Raw genomic sequence first — 20,400 nt, forward strand, 5'->3', positions numbered from 1 at the left:
TGGACTTTTCAATAGGCACTATTAATCCATTACCTGGCACTAGCAACATAAAACGGTTTTAAAAGGAAAATAATTCAAGAAACGGTGGATCATGTATTAATCAGTGAACAGGGATCTATACCTGACCAACAGATTTATATTGTCTTTTGAAATAACTAAAATGCAACACATGCACTTTGTGTGTCTCCTCTTAATTTAAGGGAAGGTTGGTGGGATGTTTTTTCTTATCTTGTGTGTAATTCTGTATTGCCTAGGATATTAAAGTAGAGCACTCAAGTGTGGGTTTCTGTGTATTGAGGCTTTGTTTGGATTTCAAATTGCAGTTATGTACTGGGCGTTACAGACTTGTAACAGCATAGTAAATGGTAAGACTAGTGCAAAACATTTATTTCTGAAAATTAAAGGCCATTATTGCTACCAAATCAATGTGACTGTTGTATATGATTTGCCTTTGTTAATTTTAAACATGATTTCAGTATCACTAGTGATCAGCTAGCCACCTTTTTCATTTTTTCAAGTGGAATGTTCTCTTAATTTTGTATATAACCTGTTGTCTAAATTTTATGTACAGTCTTTTATAATAAACCATTCTCATATGAATTTTGGATACTGTTAAAATCTTAACTAATGTGGATTGAGATGTAGACTTCACAACTTTGTGACCTTGACTCCTATGGTGAAACAAGATAAACCATTTGAATTTTAACATTGATTATTTATTTGTGTAATGGCTTTACATGTGGATCTTAACAGTGTAAACAATACCACATATAACCATCAAGATACCTCTATTAGGATTTACAGGACTAGAGTGACAGATTCGGATGGTTTAATTACATTTAAAAAGTTTTCTGAAAAACTTTGCCAATAAAAAAATTGCCCATCAATAAGGTTGAAATGATTTTCTTTAAATGATTTTTGGTTATCTGCACGTGAAGCAAAGTGTATTTCACAAAATTCCTTAGGCACAGTCTGGTAAAATAGCTGCCAGAAATAACAGAAAGAGTTGTCATTTATCCCTCGTGAGTACAATTTCTGAAAGCTGTATGAGGGCGTCTCTTTCAGGGGACGGTCGAAGTTTACTGATCTCTCTCACTGCTTCGTGGCAGTACCGCTGGGCGAGGTAGGTTGTCTGTTGCACACCGTCACTCTGCGGGGGCGGGTACAGAACAAGAGAACAGATGCATCACTCACTGGATCAGCTCCGAATTCCCTGCTATAGTAGAGAATTAAGATGTACTTTTGAGATCAGGTTGATCAACAGCCAAACTATGTTTCAAGTGTCCTCCAACTCCTCGGTTTAGCTGCTTTAGGCACTTTTCTCAGACTGAGGCTAACAAAGCAGCAAACTCATCTCAAATAGCCATCGCCTTTCCCTAGTTTTTAAGTATTAGTTTTTAAAAAGTTCTACATGTATACAGTATCAATTTTTAAGTGAAAAGAATCTAACGTTAAAACACAATATATAACAAAAGTACCGAGCCCTTATGATGAAAATCAATACTTTCCTCCCTCCAAAGGCACAGTCATCTGTTGGTTTTGAGGTCTTAATTAGCAACTTTAGTTACTAGCTATTGCCTTCCTGCTGAGGAGGAGGATTTAGCCCACCCACCCTAGGCCTCTTATTTTGATAATTCTATTGCCATCTTTTCTTAATTACTTTTGTCATCATGTAGCATCAACTTTTCACTTTATCTCCAGGATATCCTATCCTATCAAGTGCTCCTATTCTTTATACATTTACACTATAGAGATTTGCATTCTCTCTAACCATGTTTTTATGTTGGTTCTAAAAGCTGAACACTAATAAAATACTATTTCCGTAATGTAAAAATACATTTACTGCAGAATCAAGTCATGTACTATAATTTCATCTCCCTCTCCATGGTTCCAAGCTCACAAGGCCCCTATTCAGAATAGAATATTAGTAACATTGGTCTGAAAGGTTCTGATTTTCTGTACTTTACCAACTGACACAAAACAGGACATGTTTCAGTTTGCCCTGCCTTAGTGTACAGGAGCCCACTTATGAATGTAAATGCTTCCTTTTCTTCCTCTTTGGGAAAAAACTCCTGATCCCCAATCTTTCCACTGCCTTCATCATTCTGTTCATTGTTTAGACGGACTGCCTTAGCTCTAACAGACAGTTGTCTTCATCAAACTGTAGTTCATTCCACTGGTTTGAGTGCCTGCATCTTTCTCTTTCCTGATGTTTCCATGTTGTTCCTGAAATACATCCAGAGATAACTCAGAGAATGGGTACTGAAAGTCAACCTTATAGTTTTTTTAAGTTTATTTTGAAAAAGAAAGGAAATACACGAGTGAGGGAGGGTGAGAGAGAGAGAGAGAGAGAGAGAGAATCCCAAGCAGGCTCTGCGCGGACGTCATGGAGCTGGATGCAGGGCTCAAACCCATGAACTGTGATTATGACCTGAGCCAAAGTCGGACGCTTACCCGAATGAGCTACCCAGGCGCCTCAACTTTATAGTTTTTGAGTGATGACTTCTGCCTTCACATTTAATGGATGGTTTGGATAGAAAACTCTTGTTTTGAAATGTTTCCTCATCAGGGTGCCTGAGTGGCTCAGTTGGTCAAGTGTCTGACTCCGTCTAGGTTCAGGTCATGATCTTGTGGTTTGTGAGTTTGAGCCCCTCGTTGGGCTTTGTGCTGCCAGTGCAGAGCCTGTTTGGGATCCCCTCTCTTCCTCTCCTGCTCATGCTTGCTCTCGCTCAAAAATAAAAATAACCTTAAAAAAAGTTTCTTTGTCATTTGGAAGGCCTTGCTTTCTGCCTTCTATCATGTAGTGGTTTTGCAATACACTGAGCCAGTTTTGGTCTCTTCTCCTTTTGTAGGGGCCACTCTTTTCTTTGATTTTGTTTTTTTTTCTCTTCCTGAAATATGTTACTTCATTGATCCTCTAAAAGCTCATTTTCTTCCCTTGCTGTTTACGTTTTTGAAGATCTGCTCAATTTCACGTTCTAACCCTTCTTTGGAGTTTTTCACAATCAAACTTTCTTAGAGCTTGTTCTTTTTTTTTTTTTTTTTAATATCCTGTTCTTGTTTTATGGATACAGTATTTTTCAACCCCCCCTACTGATATTTTTCTCTGTTTCTGTCCATCTTGGTCTCAGCAAGCATTACTCAACTATTTAGTAATCCTACCAAGTAAGTCCTACTTGTCCATCTTTCATGAAGAAACAGGGACTAGGAGCTCAGGGTGAAAGGAGTTAGAATTCAGAGGTCTTTGGAGAATTTGTTAAGTGAACATTCTTGTACTTTTCTTTTTTTTTTTTTTTATTTTTTTTTATTTTTTTTTTTTATTTTTGGGACAGAGAGAGACAGAGCATGAACGGGGGAGGGGCAGAGAGAGAGGGAGACACAGAATCGGAAACAGGCTCCAGGCTCTGAGCCATCAGCCCAGAGCCCGATGCGGGGCTCGAACTCACGGAGCGCGAGATCGTGACCTGGCTGAAGTCGGACGCTTAACCGACTGCGCCACCCAGGCGCCCCTCTTGTACTTTTCTAAATGCATTTCTGCCTGGGCTCGTTGGAACTTCATGGTTTTGCTAAGAGCAACAATTCATTTTCCCTCTTCAGTCCCACTTTTCACTTCAGTGGTTGGTGGTACTATTCTGACACCAGAACCTCTCCCAGGCACATCGACTTCTTTATTAGCTAAAGCCCCTTCTCACACTAAGTTTTTTAGCAGTACTGCCAAACTACCCTCCACAAAGGTGGTAGCAAATTATGATGCTTAACAGTTTAGAGAGTTAAGAGAAATCTATCCTTGAGAGGGGCCTTGCTTTTTGGAAATCTTAAAAGTTATTATTTGGAAGTCTTTCAAGTACTGCACTAATCACAGATCTCAGACCACACACTGGCTCACTAAAAATAGCTTGCTCGTCTCATTCATTGATCTGTTGGCCCCAAATGACTCTGGATTTGGAATTTGGAAATAGGTCATTCTCAAAATACAGTTATCGAAACTAAGTATGTAAAAAGATCTGGCTTCTACAGAAAAGTTGAGGATATGCGGCACTAGATGTGAAATAAGCTCACAGACCCTGAAGGTTAAACAGTCTGCCTGTGTAGGTTTTTTGTTTTTTTTTTTTTTAAGTTACCATTGATCACAGTTGTAAGAGGGACGAGGAGAGACCATGCTGGGTAGGCAACTGCAAGAGCCCGACAACCTGGCTGTGGCCGAGACAAGAGCTTACACCAGGAGGCACAGCTGGGTGACAGGGAAAACAGCAGTGCTACCAGTGGATTTGGGGAAGGCTGGTTTCAAACTAGTGAAATCCTAATATCCAAGCCTTACCCAACGCCAATTAAATTAGTCTTCAGAAAGACTTCTAGAAGGAAAAAGAATTATACAAGTTTCTCTGTTTTTGCCAAATCAACAACTGAACACACTTGGTTTTGCATCTAAAATTTATTACATTATTTGGCTAAAGAACTTTGCCATGTTGTAAAATAATCTTTGTAAGATAATCTTACCTGTAATACGTATTGTTGAGCTCTGTCCACATCTCCTGGTAAACTGAACCGTCTCATTATCATAGCATTCATTTCTGGGAACTAATCATAAAGAAAGAAAATCTATTTACTGCTTTTGTGAGAATCAAATGTTCTACCACTTAAGTTTGTAACAATAGGAAAAAACAAAAAGGTGGTTACATGTTTAGATGATGTTGGATGAGGGGGCCAGTAAATTGTAGCAATTAAAGCAGCAGAGCTAAGAGAGACACCCATTTCCAAGCCCAGGGACTGGCTGATGCTCAGGAGAGGCAGCTGTTGATGTTTGTTCATTCTGGGGTTCTTTCTATTCTATCCTTGGGCCCAACACTGAGTAAAAGAGAGTGAGGGAACAAAGTACATCCCTAACATCTCCTTATTGGCTGCTCTTCTGGTCCTCAAACTTTAGATTGAACCATAATCATCAGAGGCCTGTTGGACCACTCCCTCAAAGTTTGCCACTCAATAGGGTTGGGACCCAGGCACGCATTTCTAACAGGTTCCAGATGATGTGGGTTTTGCTGGTCTCTGCTAACATTTTGAAAAACACTCGCTTAGGATGAGGCTGGGAATTAGGCATTCTACTTTTAGTGCTAAACTGAGTGACACTGAAAGCTACCGAAGGATCTGAGCAGAGCCCTGCCTTAGCAGCTCGAGTGGAACAGAGCAACGGATGCTCAACGTTGACTGCGCCCTGGAGTCACATGGGAAGTTTATGGCTGCTTGGATCTGCTCCCAAAGACTGTGATTGTATTGGGTGGGGGTCTGTCCTGGGCATCAGGATTTGAAAAGTTCGCCAGGTGTTTTTAATGTGCAGCCAAGGTTGAGAACCACTGAGTTACAGGAGACAGGTAGAGACAGGTTGCTGTAGTTGATTATAAAGAAGACCAAAGTTAAACTGTGGCACTAAGAGAAAAAAAGAAAATGCATACATTGAAGATAAAAATCTATATTCTGTATTACTTAGCAATAATTCAGGAGAATTACCACCATTAACAAAATCAGGAAGTTAGGGCTCTGAGTCACTGCATCTTCTAGATGGGAAGCTCTAGTTCTGGTGCTGACATAGCTGAGTGGGCTTCAACCTGTGTGTCCTGGCCTCCTCCTCAGTGTCCCGAGGGAGTTCAACTATGGGAGCTAAAATCCATTAGCTCTAATAGCTTCTGGTTCCATGAAATAAGAGGGAAGATATATTTAGTTTTGGACACATCAGTGCTTACAGCAGTTGCCAGTTTTTCCCTGGCAGTGAGCCTGAAGTTGTTGTCCTGTAACCACCACCACGGTATTAGTAATCCTAGAAGAAAAAATAGGGCACACATAGAAAAACCTCAACCGGATGATGACAGAGGAAGAATTAAGAATGTTCCTTTCAGAGTCAAGTATGTGTCAGAACAAAGTTCTAAACACGTAGAGGTTGCTCACATGCTTAGAAAATGTAAAGGCCAGCAACTAGTTAGCACTTAAAACCAGTAATTTGTTTCAGTTAGTGACCTTTTAAAAGAATAAATTTTACATGAAACAAAATCAGGAAAGCTCAGATCAGTCAATTTTAGTGGTAAAAAGCAAAATTAAATAGGCATTTGTCTTAATACCACACTCTAAAACTGATTTCTGGAAGGCTATGCCCCCAAAGCTGATAATGATATTGTCCTGGGCATCTGGTAAATTACCTTGTTTATGGTATATGAGCTTTTCCTGCAACACCAACAAATATGGTAAAATGTGCTGCTTGGGTGGCTTCTCTGATTCCTTTTACTATAAAAAACATCGAGAAAGCAAAGTTTGAAGAAAATATTTGCATGGAGTGTGATTACATCCTTCCTTTAAACAAGTAGTGTGTACAATTTTAATATGCAAATACCAAACTCTTCCCTAGGCACTGCCCTGTCCCCTTACTGTGTAGGTGGAGAAATGAGAAACCTAACAGGAACCACAGTTGCCTGCTTGCAGATTTAGTGAGCAATAAGAAAATTTTTGTTTGTCCAGGCTGTTTTAAGGGGAAAACCTTTTAAGAGTATGACAACTCCTATTCCGTGAAATATGTCCATAAACCAAACTACGAAGGTGATCGATAAATGTAGTGAGCTTGCTCAGACGAAACCTGTCTAACTCTTAAGGGACCAGCTAGTCACAACACCAACAGAAGCCTGTGCAGCTGGTGCAGAGGCTGGGGATGGTGACAGCAGTTGGAAGTACAGCTACAGGCTGACATTTAGGTCTGGTGACTTATCAAATAAGGGAAACAGAAGAAAGGAAAAGAGCTTTATTTGAGAACTAATGTAATTCTCATTCTCTCTCTCTCTCTCTCTCTCTCTCTCTCTCTCTCTCACACACACACACACACACACACACACACACACACACCACCAAAAACCACTTCCATTTTGTTTCTGAAGATTTCAAAATCCAACTTCTATACTTTTTAAAGATTCAACATGATGTTTTTGTTCTTACAGAAAATACGTATACACGTATACATGGAAGGACACTGTCATCATGGGGACCTCTCAGAAATGCCGAAACTTTCCTTAAATCCCCTGTACCAAGGTTATCAAGAAACCTTCAGGAGATGTCAAAAATAGTGAATTCCAAAGAGAGGGAGTTTCTGCTAAGTTGCTGGGTCCAACAAATTCCAATTACAAGACAACCCGCTGTGTGAAGTTAAAAAGGAAAAATGGCTTCCCAAGCTTGTTTGTCTTGGTGGAGACTCAGTGTTCGCAAATGGAAAAATGCAAGGGCTAATTAATTGGCAAACAAAATTCCCCTACCTGTGGAAAAGATTACAAACATCTCACAACGAGTCCACTAAATGGGTTAGGTTAACGACAAATCATGGAAGCCGACACAGAAGCTCTTCGTTGAGCATCACCAGTGCAGAGAACTCCAGTTACCTGCTCTGCGGGAAGCCCCACTGGGGATCGGACAAGCTCCGCAGGCGCCAGCTTGCATCAGCATCAGCACTGGCACTGGTAATACATTGGGTAGTGATAGGAACACTGGTCTGAGAGGAGTTGGCGTCTAATTGTCTGCTGTGCCATTTACCAGATGTTTAATTTTGGCCAAGTTTGCACATCACTTTCTTATTTGTAGAATGGGCATAATACCTACCACAAAGAGGAGTTGTGAGATTAGAGGTAACGTATGAAAGAATCCTTTGCAGACCACAAAAACAATGCATTTTCATTAAATGAAGATACTGCACAGTCTTCTGTTATTTTGGAACTTGTTTTACCCTAAATCACTTTGAGCCCCATAAATATCTGACACATTTCTGGCCAAGAACCCCTTTTTTGCTGATATAATCTGTAGTGGAGACTAAACCTGATATTTTCTTTTAAAACGACAACGCTTTTTTGTACTAACTTTTGCCGATAAGCCACAGGACAGAAACAGCTGATCTACTTAGGAAGCAGGTTCTTTCCAGAGTCACTTCCCTCTTGGCCTCACTCTGTTCCCCTTTCTAGGCGGCCATGTGCCTTTTAACTCCCTTTTCCTACTGCCTTGTGGGCAGATGGGAACAGCACTGTCTGGTGAGGGTGAATGGGTACCTCGTGACGCTGCATTTCCCAGTGAGACACCCGTAGCACTGTGGTTAAGGACGCGGTAAGCTTCTGTGTATTCCTTTTCCTTGCCCCCGCCCCCCTTTTTTAAACCAGTATTTTTAAATCTCTTATGTATTACTGACCACATATAGGTTGGGGTGATGCAGGAATGATCCATTTTTCCCCAACTTTGTCCCAGTGTATCTGAAAGGAGAACAATTCACAACTCCTTTGTGTAGAAGAAAGTTAATTAGTTTCTGTTGAAATAGGTTCATAGTGAAACAATCAGAAGAGGCATCCATTCTCCATCCATCATCTTAAAAGGTTCAGCGGAGTCAGCTGTTAGTGTCCTGGGGCTCATGACAATTATTTGTCATTGTTAAGATTTCTAAAAGTACGGCACACCAAGCTTTTTAGTAGACTACAAGCTTCTTTAGGAAAAGGCTTGTTCCTTAGTCATCTTGATAACCTCAGGGCCTCACTGAAAGAATCCTCACTGAGCTGGCAGCCTCCATTCCCTCCATTCCTCCTGTTCCTGACTCAACATTTACTAACCAGCGTCTGAATAGACTAACGTTTGGAGTCTGTACGGACAGCAGCCAGTGACTGATCTTTCTGGCCTCAGGCATGCCTTTACGTTTACATGGTTTATGAATCCTCCGTTTTGTGGGTTAATAGTAAAAAAGAAAATGTTCCTTGCTCATGCGTTAATGTATACAAGAGGATTTTATAAATTTTGTCGGAACTTAGCACATGTATTAATATTATTGAGTTTTGGGCTGGCAAGTTAGTCTCATGAGGAGAAAGAACCCATCTATAACACGTCGTTCTCTTCTCACCTCTGCCTCAAAATTCTGAGAGGACAGAGCCTGGTAGTGAGGACTGCTATTTCCACAAAGGGCTTCAACATCTCCTTTTGGGTGGGTGAGTGGGTACTTCATTCCTCAGTTGACTGATGTCCACTAGCGTTGGCCAAGATCGCCTGGTCCACCCCGCCCCTTCACCCCCGCCAGCTGCTAGATTCCCCTAAAGGAGAATTACCCTGGTTATGGCTCTGCTAGACAGTGGACAAAAGATGATCTCTCCTTCCCTGGGTGGGAAATTGATCAAAAGCAAGGTCACTGGTTTCAATAATGTCAAAACAGAATCCCTGAGTTCTACGGAAGACATAGTTTATCTCTGTAAATTGTGAGAAAGAATACAGGCAAATCTCTCAAAAACTAAAAGTTACTAAAATTTTAGACCAAAGAACTAATAATTCTTCATTTCATGGACTGGTGATGAACATGTTACTGCTTTGCTAAATACCGGACTAAATATGCTGCAAAGTTACAATCTATTAAAAAGATGTCCAAATGCCAGCCAATGTCCCACTCACTTCAAACCACACTTGGCCCAGCCACAGCCATGTGGCCGGCCTCCAGAGCAGGCTCTGGAAATAAATGTCTGCCTCGCCAGTCCCTGCAGCATCTCTGAAGCTTCCTAAGCTTTTTCATCCACGTGAAGGAGAATATGAAGGCAGCTTTTACTTACTTCCTTAATTGACAGTCCCTCAATCTGGAGAAAGAAAGAACTATGTGGTTCTAGTTGTCCTTGTAAATGTTCTTGACATTTTGAGGCAATGGCCAAGGCCCTCTGAGAGCAGCAAACATTCTCATTAAACTTCTAGAACTGCAGAATTTCTTATGCTGGGAGGCCCTTCCAGTGCCTTTTTAAGGGGCTCTGAGGCACATCCCAAATCCAGTCCTATAATCAAGATGCGGAAACCATTCACCTTGTCAGTGCCTAAAATATATGGAAATAATCGTAATGCTACCTTAAACACATACAGCATTTAATTTACGAGGTACTTCCGAGCATTTTCTCAGTTAATCTTCAGTACGACCCTGAGGGGAAAGTTGTAATCTCTTCCGTTTCAAGTTTTATTCACAGATAAAGCTTAGAAGTAAAATGGCTGGTCCCAACATCTCAGCCCCAGGGCCAGGATCAAATCTAGGTCCAGGTCTCTTACCTGAATGCTTTCCCATATCTCCCCTATCAGCTTACCTAAATGCTTACCCCATACCTTCCCATCAGCTGTGCCTGGAGCAGACAAAGCAGTGTGTCCAAGGGAGTTTGGAAAACCTACCTGTTGGCAAGCGAACAGGACAGGGCCGGTGGCTAACCCAAGCTTCAGATCTGCCGACGTTGGTTTGCCCATCCGGTCAGAACACGAGGTGAAGTCCAACACGTCGTCTATTAGCTGGCGGAAGGGAAAGAGGGGCATCTAGAGCACCACATCCCGCATCGCGGCTGCCCCTCCCGCTGTGCCAACAGGCCACGTTCTTAAAAAGCAGCAGACCAACCTGAAAGGCTATTCCCACGTTTTTCCCGTATTGATAGGCAATCTCATGCACCGCTGGATCAGGGCATCCGAGGACAGAGACCTGAAGCAGAGAGAGAATTCTGAAATAAGCTGCTGGCAGGCCCGAGCCGGGCAGCCCCAGTCTGTGTGCACAGATGCATCCATCCGGTCCCTCAAATGAGAGGCAGTGAGGCTGGTCAGGAGATACTGCAGCAGAGGGAGATCAAACATGCATACGATACTGGTGCTTTTAATAAAAGGATGTCAGCTTCAGACGGTTTTTTCAAATTTTAAGGAAACCACCTTCCACCCCTTTCCCAGGATAAGTCATCTTTCCCACTGCTTCCGGCACTCGGTGCTAAACCTGGCCTAAATGTTGGCTTTATTTTTATTTTTCTATTGATGTAGACCTTATTTTAGGGCTAGCTAGTCTGATCTAATCACACATGATGTTGCTATATATGTATTTCCTCATTTGTAGTTTCTTTTAATACTAAATTTTTGGTGATTTCACTTATTTCTCAAATGCAGCTATTTCCTCACATGTGTGAAACAGCCTCAGACCTCGCGCTTCTGACATCCTGTTTTCTCATTCTCAAGGGTCTTCATGGTCCTACTGCTCCTGTATTTCTCTTGCAAGAAGTAATTAACTACATGGAAACTTTTTTTTCCCTTTCTTTTTCAGTGGAGGAGAAGTAAGACTTCTAAGCACTTTTTAAAACTCAAAAAAAAACTAGCTGGCTCCGGCACTTGAGTGCCTTTCCCACTGCTCTGCTAAGCAGACCCTGCCACATTTCCAGAAAACAAAGACTGGGTAAAAACCGAAAGGAGGGAACAGGAATGAGGTCTACTCCACCGGAGAGGAAATGTCTACGCTGACTCCATGAGAAAGGCAGACGAGGTGCGGTCTCCTTCCCGAGGTGGGTCACTGATGATGAAGGATCCTGTCCTTCGTGACCCTCTGGTCGGCACCCTCTTTGCTCAGGCATCTGTGTAGCCCAGTGGTGCAGACTCTGCGGTTAGCCTGCCAGGGGCGTGTAAATACGCCACGTATTACCACGTGAGCTTAGCGTATTACTTGGTATTTCTGGGCTTCAGTTTCCTCATCTGTAAAACGCAGGATCAAAAGCACTTAGCTCATAGGGCTGCTGTGAGGAACACACGCGATGCTGCTTTTAAACCTCAGCAGAGTGCTGGGCATCTGGCCATAACACTAGATGTTTGCTGTTGTTGTTAATTATCCTCCTCCTCCCCTTCTCCTAGGTGCAGGAACAGGAGCTGGGTAGTGTCCATGCTCCGAGGCTAATTAAAGCCAGATCATACAATCTGGGCAACATTCTCTTAGCCCTGAGAATGTTTTTGATGACTTAATGAAGTCTGTGACCGCGTTAATGTTTGGCTGCAGGTCCTTGATACAAATTTGCCTGTCACGAAAGGTCAGGTGGCCACTTGAATGAATAACAAACTCACAACCGCTTTCAACGGCACAGACCTGACCACTGACAGGCACGGATCCACGTACAGGAAGAGATTCCTCTTTTCAACCAAACTAAAGAATCCATGACACCAGCTGGGAGACGATTTAGAAATTTTGACAAGAGTCAAGATAGCCATCAACTTGGCCGAAAGAGTAAGTGTGGTAAGATCTGGGCAGCCGAGGATGTGCTGAGCTCAGAACACAATGACACCCCCTTTCCAGGCAGAAATAACTCAGAGAGCGAGCCTGTTCATGCTGTTACTTCAACACAAAACAGCACAGAAATGCCAGCTTTCTTCCTGAAAAGTAAGAGATATTTAAAAACTCTCTTCTATTTCTAAACTCACTGGATTAAAATTTATGGAGTACATATGATGAGCACTTTACATTATCTTAGTTAAGCTGCACAGTGTCCCAGAAGCATTTCTTTTGTGGTTGATGATGATAAGAGCGAACAATTACCAAGCCCTCATCATATGCCAGGAGCTATTCTGAGATTTCTCGTGTATTAACTCACTTACGGGCCAGGCCTGGAGGCACAGAGAGCACCAGATGTTACAGGGCTGGGAAACGGTGGAATGAGAATTTGAACCCAAGAGTCGGACTCCAGAGACCATTCTCTTAATCACTTTATTACACTGCTTCCAAGGGGCGCAAAACAGAAGCCCAAAGAAGTCAAATCATGTGCCCGAGGAAGCAGAAAGCTGTGTGGTCTGGGCGCACCGCCCACAGCTCACATGCTACCACAGAAACGAGTGATACTTAGTGGGCAGCTTCCGCTTCATAGGCGGGGAAGGGACATTTCTGCCCAGATTTCCACGCCTGGGGTGCAAAGACCGTTCCTCAGTGCCCAGAGAATCCCGCCCCCCCACGCTGGGTAAGGATCGCCTGGATCCGCCCCGTGCAGGTGGAGAAGTCACAAGCCGTGCAACACAAAAAGCACAGAGGAGGTGTGCGGACAGGACACAAGCGCTTCTTGTGCTCAGCGTCAGGGGAGAGGTGCCTCTTAGCTTTCCAGATGTGGGTGGAGGATGAGGAATGACAGGGGAAAAGAAAGTGGAGCCTGGCTAACCTTTCTGTTGGAAGCAGGCCCACAGCAGGTCCTGCTGTACGCGTGTGGCTCTTCTGGGGGAAGAGGAGGAAGGTCTCAGAACGTTCTCATGAGCCTGGTCTCAGAGAGGCTGGGGAGCACAGGCTGCATTGCAGGGACCAGCACTTGGTGTTCATCAAGCATCTCTGTGTCACCAAGGAAGTTAAGACATCTATCCTGAAGACACACAGATGCCTCGTGTCTTCTTTATTAAAAAAATGGTGGAGATTATTGGAGCTCCATTCTTACATACAAAATATCGAAATGGGTGTTGTCATGTCAAAAACCAACTAAAAATACTGGGGGAGAATATATGCAACATAATATCATAGATAAAGTGCTAATATTCTTACTATATAAAGAGCTCTTTTTTGTTTTGTTTTAAAGTATATTTATTTTGAGAGAGAGAGAGACAGCGAGGGAGGGGCAGAGAGGGAGGAAGAGAGAGAGAATCCCAAGCAGGCTCCAGGCTGCTAGCGCAGAGATCATGACCTGAACAGAAATCAAGAGGTGGATGCTCAACGCACTGGGCTGCCCAGACGCCCCTGTAAAGAGCTCTTTAAAACTAGGGGCGTGGGGGGACCAAACACGTTAGAAGATGGGCAAAAGACACTGGCAAATAACAAAAACTGAAGATATAAAAATGGCCCTTAAGCACCTGAAATGTTCAAGTTCACTTAGAAGGGAGAAATGCAAATTAAAACCCCACTGCAATAACATTTTCTCATCTATCAAACTGGCAAAAACTGAAAAGCCTTACAACACATTCAGTGAGCGAGGCTGTGGGCAAACAGGCAAGAAGCTCACATACCCTGGTGGTGAGAACATCTGAGAGTACAGTCCTTACGGAGGGAAACATGGTGGGGCAAGAACCACACACACGACTACCTTCAAATACACCCAGAAGGTACACTGCTAACAATTCATAAACACTGGAGCGCCTGAGTGGCTCAGTTGGTTAAGCGTCCAAATTCAGCTCAGGTCATGATCTCGCAGTTCACGAGTTGGAGCCCCGCATTGGGCTCTGTGCTGACAGCTTGGAGCCTGGAGCTTGCTTCAGATTCTGTGTCTCCCCCCACCTCTGCACCTCCCCCACTCATGCCCTTGGGCTTGCGCGCGCTCTCGTCTCTCTCTCAAGAATAAAGAAACGTTAAAAAATAAAAATAAAAAACATACTTGCATAAGGTTAGGCACTATAGTATTATTTGTAACTGTAAACTACTAGAAGCCTAAACACCCATATATAGGAGTGGCTGAGAAAACCACGGTATATCCACTCGATAGGATACGAAGCAGCTGTTTAAAAAATGAGGAAGAGGGGCTCCTGGGTGGCTCAGCTGGTTGAGAGTCTAACTCTTGATTTTGGCTCAGGCCATGATCTTATGGTCATGAGATGGAGCCCGCCTCAGGCTCTGTGCCGCGTGTGGAGCCTGCTTAAAATTCTCTCTCCCTCTCTCTCTCTCTCTCTCTCAATACAATACAATACAATACAATACAATACAATACAATGAGAGGAAGATTCTACAGAGCAGCATGGGATGATATCCCTGATACACTGTTAATTGAAGAAAGCAAGGTGCAAAGGTCAGACAGACACAGAAAAGGTAGCACAGCATCCTACTTTTCCTTGCAAGAAAGAAGGGGAAACAACATGCATGTGGGGCTGTTCATCTGTGTAAAAAGAAACACAGGAAGGAGGAAGCAGAAGCAAAGAGACTGGTCACTCACAGGGTGGGTGGAAAGGATGAGGAGGGGGACGGGACACATGGGAATGGTGGGCAAGTACCAGTCTGTATACACTTCTGACTTAAGGAGCTAGGTTAGCATTTCATACGCTCAAAACCACACCAACAGCCTCCAACCCCTGCAAAAACAAAATCGGTTAAGAATGGGAGGGGACCTCTAAAATGGAGTAAAAAATAATCTAGCTTATATTTCAAATAATAATATAACCACACTGAAAAGAGGTAACTTCGAACACAGATTTTTGATTATATTATCCTCAGGCTAAAGACAAAAAGGAACTATAAACAAATACTGAACTACTAGGTTTTTATTTTTTACAGAGATAGGAGTTACCAATTTTTAAACCCCTCTGGTATATTCTAGGGGACTGAGCAAATAAATATATTGTGGAGAATGGGAGTCAAGCTTCTCATTCTTGGGGAGAGGAGCTACAGATACAGTGGACCTCTGAGCAACATGGGGGTCAGGGGTGCTGACACCCCTCCACGTCCTGTGCAGGTGGCAATCTGCATATAATTTTTGACTCCCCTGAAACTTAACTATTAATAGCCCACTGTTGACCAGAAGCCTCACTGATGACACATCCGATTAACACATACTCTGTATACGTATTATATACTACATCCTTACAATAAAGCTATAGAAAATGTTCTTTAAAAAATCATTAGGAGAAACTACTTTCATAGTACTATACTGTATTTATTAAAAAGAAAAAAGATAACCCGCATATAAGGATCTGTGCTGTTCTAACCTATGTTGTTCAAAGGTCAACTGTATGGAAGGACAGAATGCTAGATAAATCATGAATTCTGTGGAATGAGCCAACAATATGATACGTCACTGTTTGGATACACATAGATGGGAAATAAAAAGATCAAGACATAAACATACCCATATATATATATAAATTTCCTATTTCTGTCTACTATCATTGGAGGGCCCAATGATACCTAGTGGAGAGATCTTGGTTTCTAAATACCATTCTCCAACAAAAGAACAGGGCTCTTTGGAGAAATTATGAATCCTAGTGTTGGGAAGGACAAGATGAACCTGGAACGTCTTCTGCCAGAAATTAATGAAGTGTTGGGGCACCTGGGTAACTCAGTCAGTTGAGCGTCTGACTCGTGATTTTAGCTCAGGTCGCGATTGCAAGTTGTGGGCTCGAGCCCCGTGTCTGGCTCCACACTGAGAATGGAGCCTGCTTGGGATTCTCATTCATTTTCTCTCCCCCCCCGCCCCCCGCCACTTGCAATCTCTCTAAAAAATAAAGAAATTAAGTAAGTGCTAAAAGAATGATGGGGTTAGATTAAAAGGACACAGAAGCCAGGTTAAAAGGCCTTCCCCACTGGCCAAATATGGGATAATTCAGCATTCAGATAACAGTAAAAAGAATAAGAATCCAAGAGTTCACAGAGATAAGATAGTCCTTAAATCAAATACCCTTCTATGGTAGAAGCAAGATGTTGAAGGAATGACAGAATTCACAAAACAGTGACTTGGCAGCCATTGTGGTAATAAGTGTCTGAGGAAGGAATCACAAATAGATGCGAAAACCAGAGAGAGTTTGATAAGCAGATTTACATAATCTCATAATCCCTCCCCAGATAGGGAAAAATAGTAACCTGAAAATGAAGTAACCTGGCAGTTACTACTGCAATCAAGTGATCAAAGTGAACATCACCAGTAACAGCACAAAAGGGCGTCACGTGGCCCCTGACGTGACGAACTGAGCAGGTGGCATCCTTTTTGTTGTTTTCCTGTGCAAAATGCATAACCGGTATCTAAGTTTGCAAAGCAGCAGACAGATCCAACTTGAAAGGCTCAATGACACATTAAAAAATCAAGGTAATGGGGGCGTCTCGGTGGCTCAGTTAAGTGTCCAACTCTTGGTCTCAGCTTAGGTCATGATCTTGTGGTTTATGAGATTGAGCACTGTGTCGGCCTCTAGGCTGACACGGTGCAGCCTGCTTGAGATTCTCTCCCCCTCTCTCTGCCCCTCCCCTGCGTATGCTCACTTGAGCTATCTCTTTCTCTCTCTCCCTCTCAAAATAAATAAATAAACTTAAAAAAAAATCAAGGTAATATAAGAGCAAAGATGGACTGAGGAACTTGTTGCACACTGAGACATCAAAGACTTATGACAGTTAAATGCAACAAGAGATCCTGGTCTGGATCCTGGACCAGAAAAAGTTTTCCCCTTTTTTTTAATAAATTTTTTTTTTTTTTTTTACATTTATTCATTTTTGAGAGACACAGACAGAGCACACATGGGGGAGGGGCAGAGAGAGGGAGACACAGAATCTGAAGCAGGCTCCACTCTCAGCTGTCAGCACAGAGCCCGACGCGGGGCTCAAACTCACGAACTGTGAGATCATGACCTGAGCCGAAGTCGGAGGCTTAACCGACTGAGCCACCCAGGCGCCCCTCCCCTTTCCTTATTACAATATTATGACAGCTGGCAAAATAGGAATAAGGTCTATGTGTAGAGTAGACAAGAATTTTGTACCAAAAGACACTGTTCTGCAAATACAACCCACAAAACAGAATCCTGTGGTAGCATACTGTGGCTTTGGAAATAAAGTAACAGGAAGACAGCCCATTGATTCCAGGCCTCATGCAGCACTGGAGAGTATACAAATTTGGAAAAAAAGAAAAGAAAAGAAAAACAAACGAATGCAGGATTATCATACCCAGTTCTGGGTTCCAATCCCAGCTCAGCCATGTCTGACTGAATAACAGTGGACGGGCCACTGGACCTCTCAGATCTCATTCCCGTGAGATTTTTCTGGGGAACAAATCATGGCCTCCACTGGTAAGCTCGAGTGTATTCTATATGACTAGGACACAAATAAGTAACCTTTCGTTTAAAAATATTACTTCCATTTTCCTATCAATCAGTGTCATAAAATAATCCTAGAGGGGGTCCTGGCTGGTTCAGTCAATGGAGCATGGGACTCTTGATCTAGGGGTCAAAGCCTAGATCATGACCCTTGATCATGAGTTCAAGCCCCACATTAAGCGTGGAGTCTACAAGAAAGACAGACATAGAAAGACAGGACAAGAGAGGAAAGGAAGAAAGGAAAATATAATCCTTATTTAAAACAAAACAAAACAAAACAAAACAAAACAAAACACACCAATCTTAGATAGCCCTCTCTTAGTTTTTATACTATTTCTACTAAAAAATAACAATGAGTGATTAAAGTTAACAGGATAAATTATAAGCTGCTAAATTTCCTTCAAATTCCCATAACATCTTAGGATTCTATTAATTATTCCACAATAATTCTGATGTTTAAATTCTCTGTATTTCCTCTTTTTAGCACTTCTGGTTTGCTTTGCATGAACTTTTGGAGCCCAAATGTCTTTGCATTTTAAATACCAGGAGTACATAAAAATAGCCATTTTGAATATGCAACACCCCTGGAATATTTCTACCCATAGGCACTTAAATATAGAACCTTTTATTTAGAGCGCTCACACTATGATTTTGCCTTATTATTCTAACAGCTCTGGAGTATAGGAATAAATCATATAAAAAGTGAGTAGTTGTGGGATGATGCCGGAATGCCTCCTAGTGGACAGCACGAAGCATTTCATTTTAAAAAAGGGTCGAGCCATGTTAATACACATGTCCACTGTTTACTTGCTAATCTGTGAAGAACGAAGTGCAATTTATAATGGATATGTGTGCTATAACGTCTCTGGCTTCCTAAGCAGAGCATTGTGACCACACCACGATCAAGGCTTTCCTTGGTGCCTTGGGTCCATGTCCTTGGCCCTTCGTAGGGTTTGATCATCTGCAAGCTTCACTTAACGCCCTAGTGTGCCTTATGAAGTTGGCTCTCCATCTTCATGGAGATTTTGACCATCAAAGGTATGATGATCAATGAAGGGTTTATGTAGCAACTTTATGGCACCCTTTTAAAATGAGTGATTCTTGGGGCGCCTGGGTGGCGCAGTCGGTTGAGCGTCCGACTTCAGCCAGGTCACGATCTTGCGGTCCGGGAGTTCGAGCCCCGCGTCAGGCTCCGGGCTGATGGCTCGGAGCCTGGAGCCTGTTTCCGATTCTGTGTCTCCCTCTCTCTCTGCCCCTCCCCTGTTCATGCTCTGTCTCTCTCTGTCCCAAAAATAAATAAACGTTGAAAAAAAAAAAATAATAAATAAATAAATGAGTGATTCTTTTATTTGGCATTCTAACATCTACCATATTTTCAGCCAACTCTCTTTTTATTTAAAAAAAAATGTTATTTATTCATTTGAGAAAGTGAGAGAGTGCATGAGCTGGGGAGGGTCAGAGAGAGAGAATCCTAAGCAGGCTCCATGCTGCCAGCGCAGAGCCTGATGCAGGGCTCAAACTCACGAACTGTGAGATCATGAACCTGAGCTGAAATCAAGGGCCAGATGCTCAACCAACTGAGCCACCCAGATGCCCCAGCCATCTCTCTTTTTAAAAAACCACACACGCAATTCTTTGCAAAAAATATTGGCTCTTTCACTAAAGACAAAAATGGCTGAAGTCATGGCCAGCATGTTCTACATAATTCACATTTCTTAGTGTTTCAATTTTGTGTTTTTAGGAAGAAAATGTCTGCATTCTTTTAGGATTCACAATTATCCATTTCTTGACGCTTTTCAGAATGGAGACACTATTGGCAAGGGGCCTTTTTCACTGAAGAGACCTGAGGAAAAGTGCTCTTTAACTGCAGGAATGTTGAGAGAGCATCATGGCAGCAATGTCCATCTGTCCCCTGAAGGTCTCCCTCTGTTGCTGCTTTGATCGCAATCTACTTGCCAGGTTTCATCTCTGCCACATTGGTTACGCGGAGGTATGGTTAGATGAGTAATCCTATGAAGAGAACTGGCTCTCATTTAGGGGCTAGAACCAAATACCACATGTTGTATAAGGACAATACTGACTTTTTTTTTGAGAGAGTGTGAGCAGGGGAGGGACAGAGAGGGGGAGGACAGAGGATCTGAAGTGGGTTCTGCGCTGACAGCAGCAAGGCCCAATGCAGGGCTTGAACTCATGAACTGTGAGACCATGCCCTGAGTCGCACTTGGATGCTCAATCGCCTGAGCCACCCAGGTGCCCCAAGAATACTGGCTTTAAAAAAAAGAAGAGTGCTCTTCAGCAAATGGTGCTGGGAAAACTGGACAGCGACATGCAGAAGAATGAACCTGGACCACTTTCTTACACCATACACAAAAATAAACTCTAAATGGGTGAAAGACCTAAACGTAAGACAGGAAGCCATCAAAATCCTTGAGGAGAAAGCAGGCAAAAACCTCTTTGACCTTACCCACAGCAACTTCTTACTCAACATGGTCTCTGGAAGCAAGGGAAACAAAAGCAAAAACTAACTACTGGGACCTCATCAAAATAAAAAGCTTCTGCACAGAGAAGGAAACAATCAGCAAAACTAAAAGGCAATCAATGGAATAGGAGAAGATTTGCAAATGACAGATCAGATAAAGGGTTAGTATCCAAAATCTATAAAGAACTTGTCAAACTCAACACCCAAAAAACAAATAATCCAGTGAAGAAAAGGGCAAAAGATATGAATAGCTACTTCTCCAAAGAAGACATCCAGATGGAAAACATACACATGAAAAAATGCCCAACATAACTCATCATCAGGGAAATGCAAATTAAAACCACAATGAGATACCACCTCACACCTGT

The 20,400-nt window shown here is 42.5% G+C and overlaps 1 protein-coding gene across 6 annotated transcripts in view; it reads right to left on the bottom strand.

Moving 5' to 3' along the window:
• Positions 1 to 694: 694 nt before the first annotated feature.
• PDSS1 (decaprenyl diphosphate synthase subunit 1) overlaps positions 695 to 20,400 on the bottom strand; it is a 43,553-nt gene continuing 23,847 nt past the window's right edge. For 3 of the 6 annotated variants that reach the window (XM_086714711.1, XM_025930969.2, XM_086714712.1), the window contains 4 exons: positions 10,403 to 10,483; positions 10,186 to 10,299; positions 4,498 to 4,578; positions 695 to 1,150 (listed from right to left, as the gene is read on the bottom strand). In XM_086714711.1, coding sequence (XP_086570837.1) covers positions 1,010 to 1,150; positions 4,498 to 4,578; positions 10,186 to 10,299; positions 10,403 to 10,483 — 417 coding nt within the window. In that variant the 3' untranslated portion in view covers positions 695 to 1,009. Of the gene's footprint in view, positions 2,227 to 4,497; positions 4,579 to 5,735; positions 5,810 to 7,406; positions 7,620 to 10,185; positions 10,300 to 10,402; positions 10,484 to 20,400 lie in introns of all 6 variants that reach the window. The other 3 variants (XR_015253974.1, XR_015253973.1, XM_086714710.1) reach the window with 3 other exon arrangements.

Source organism: Puma concolor, chromosome B4, assembly GCF_028749965.1.
Source record: "Puma concolor isolate L17-30 chromosome B4, mPumCon1.1.hap2, whole genome shotgun sequence".
In the NCBI taxonomy this organism is placed as follows: domain Eukaryota; kingdom Metazoa; phylum Chordata; class Mammalia; order Carnivora; family Felidae; genus Puma; species Puma concolor.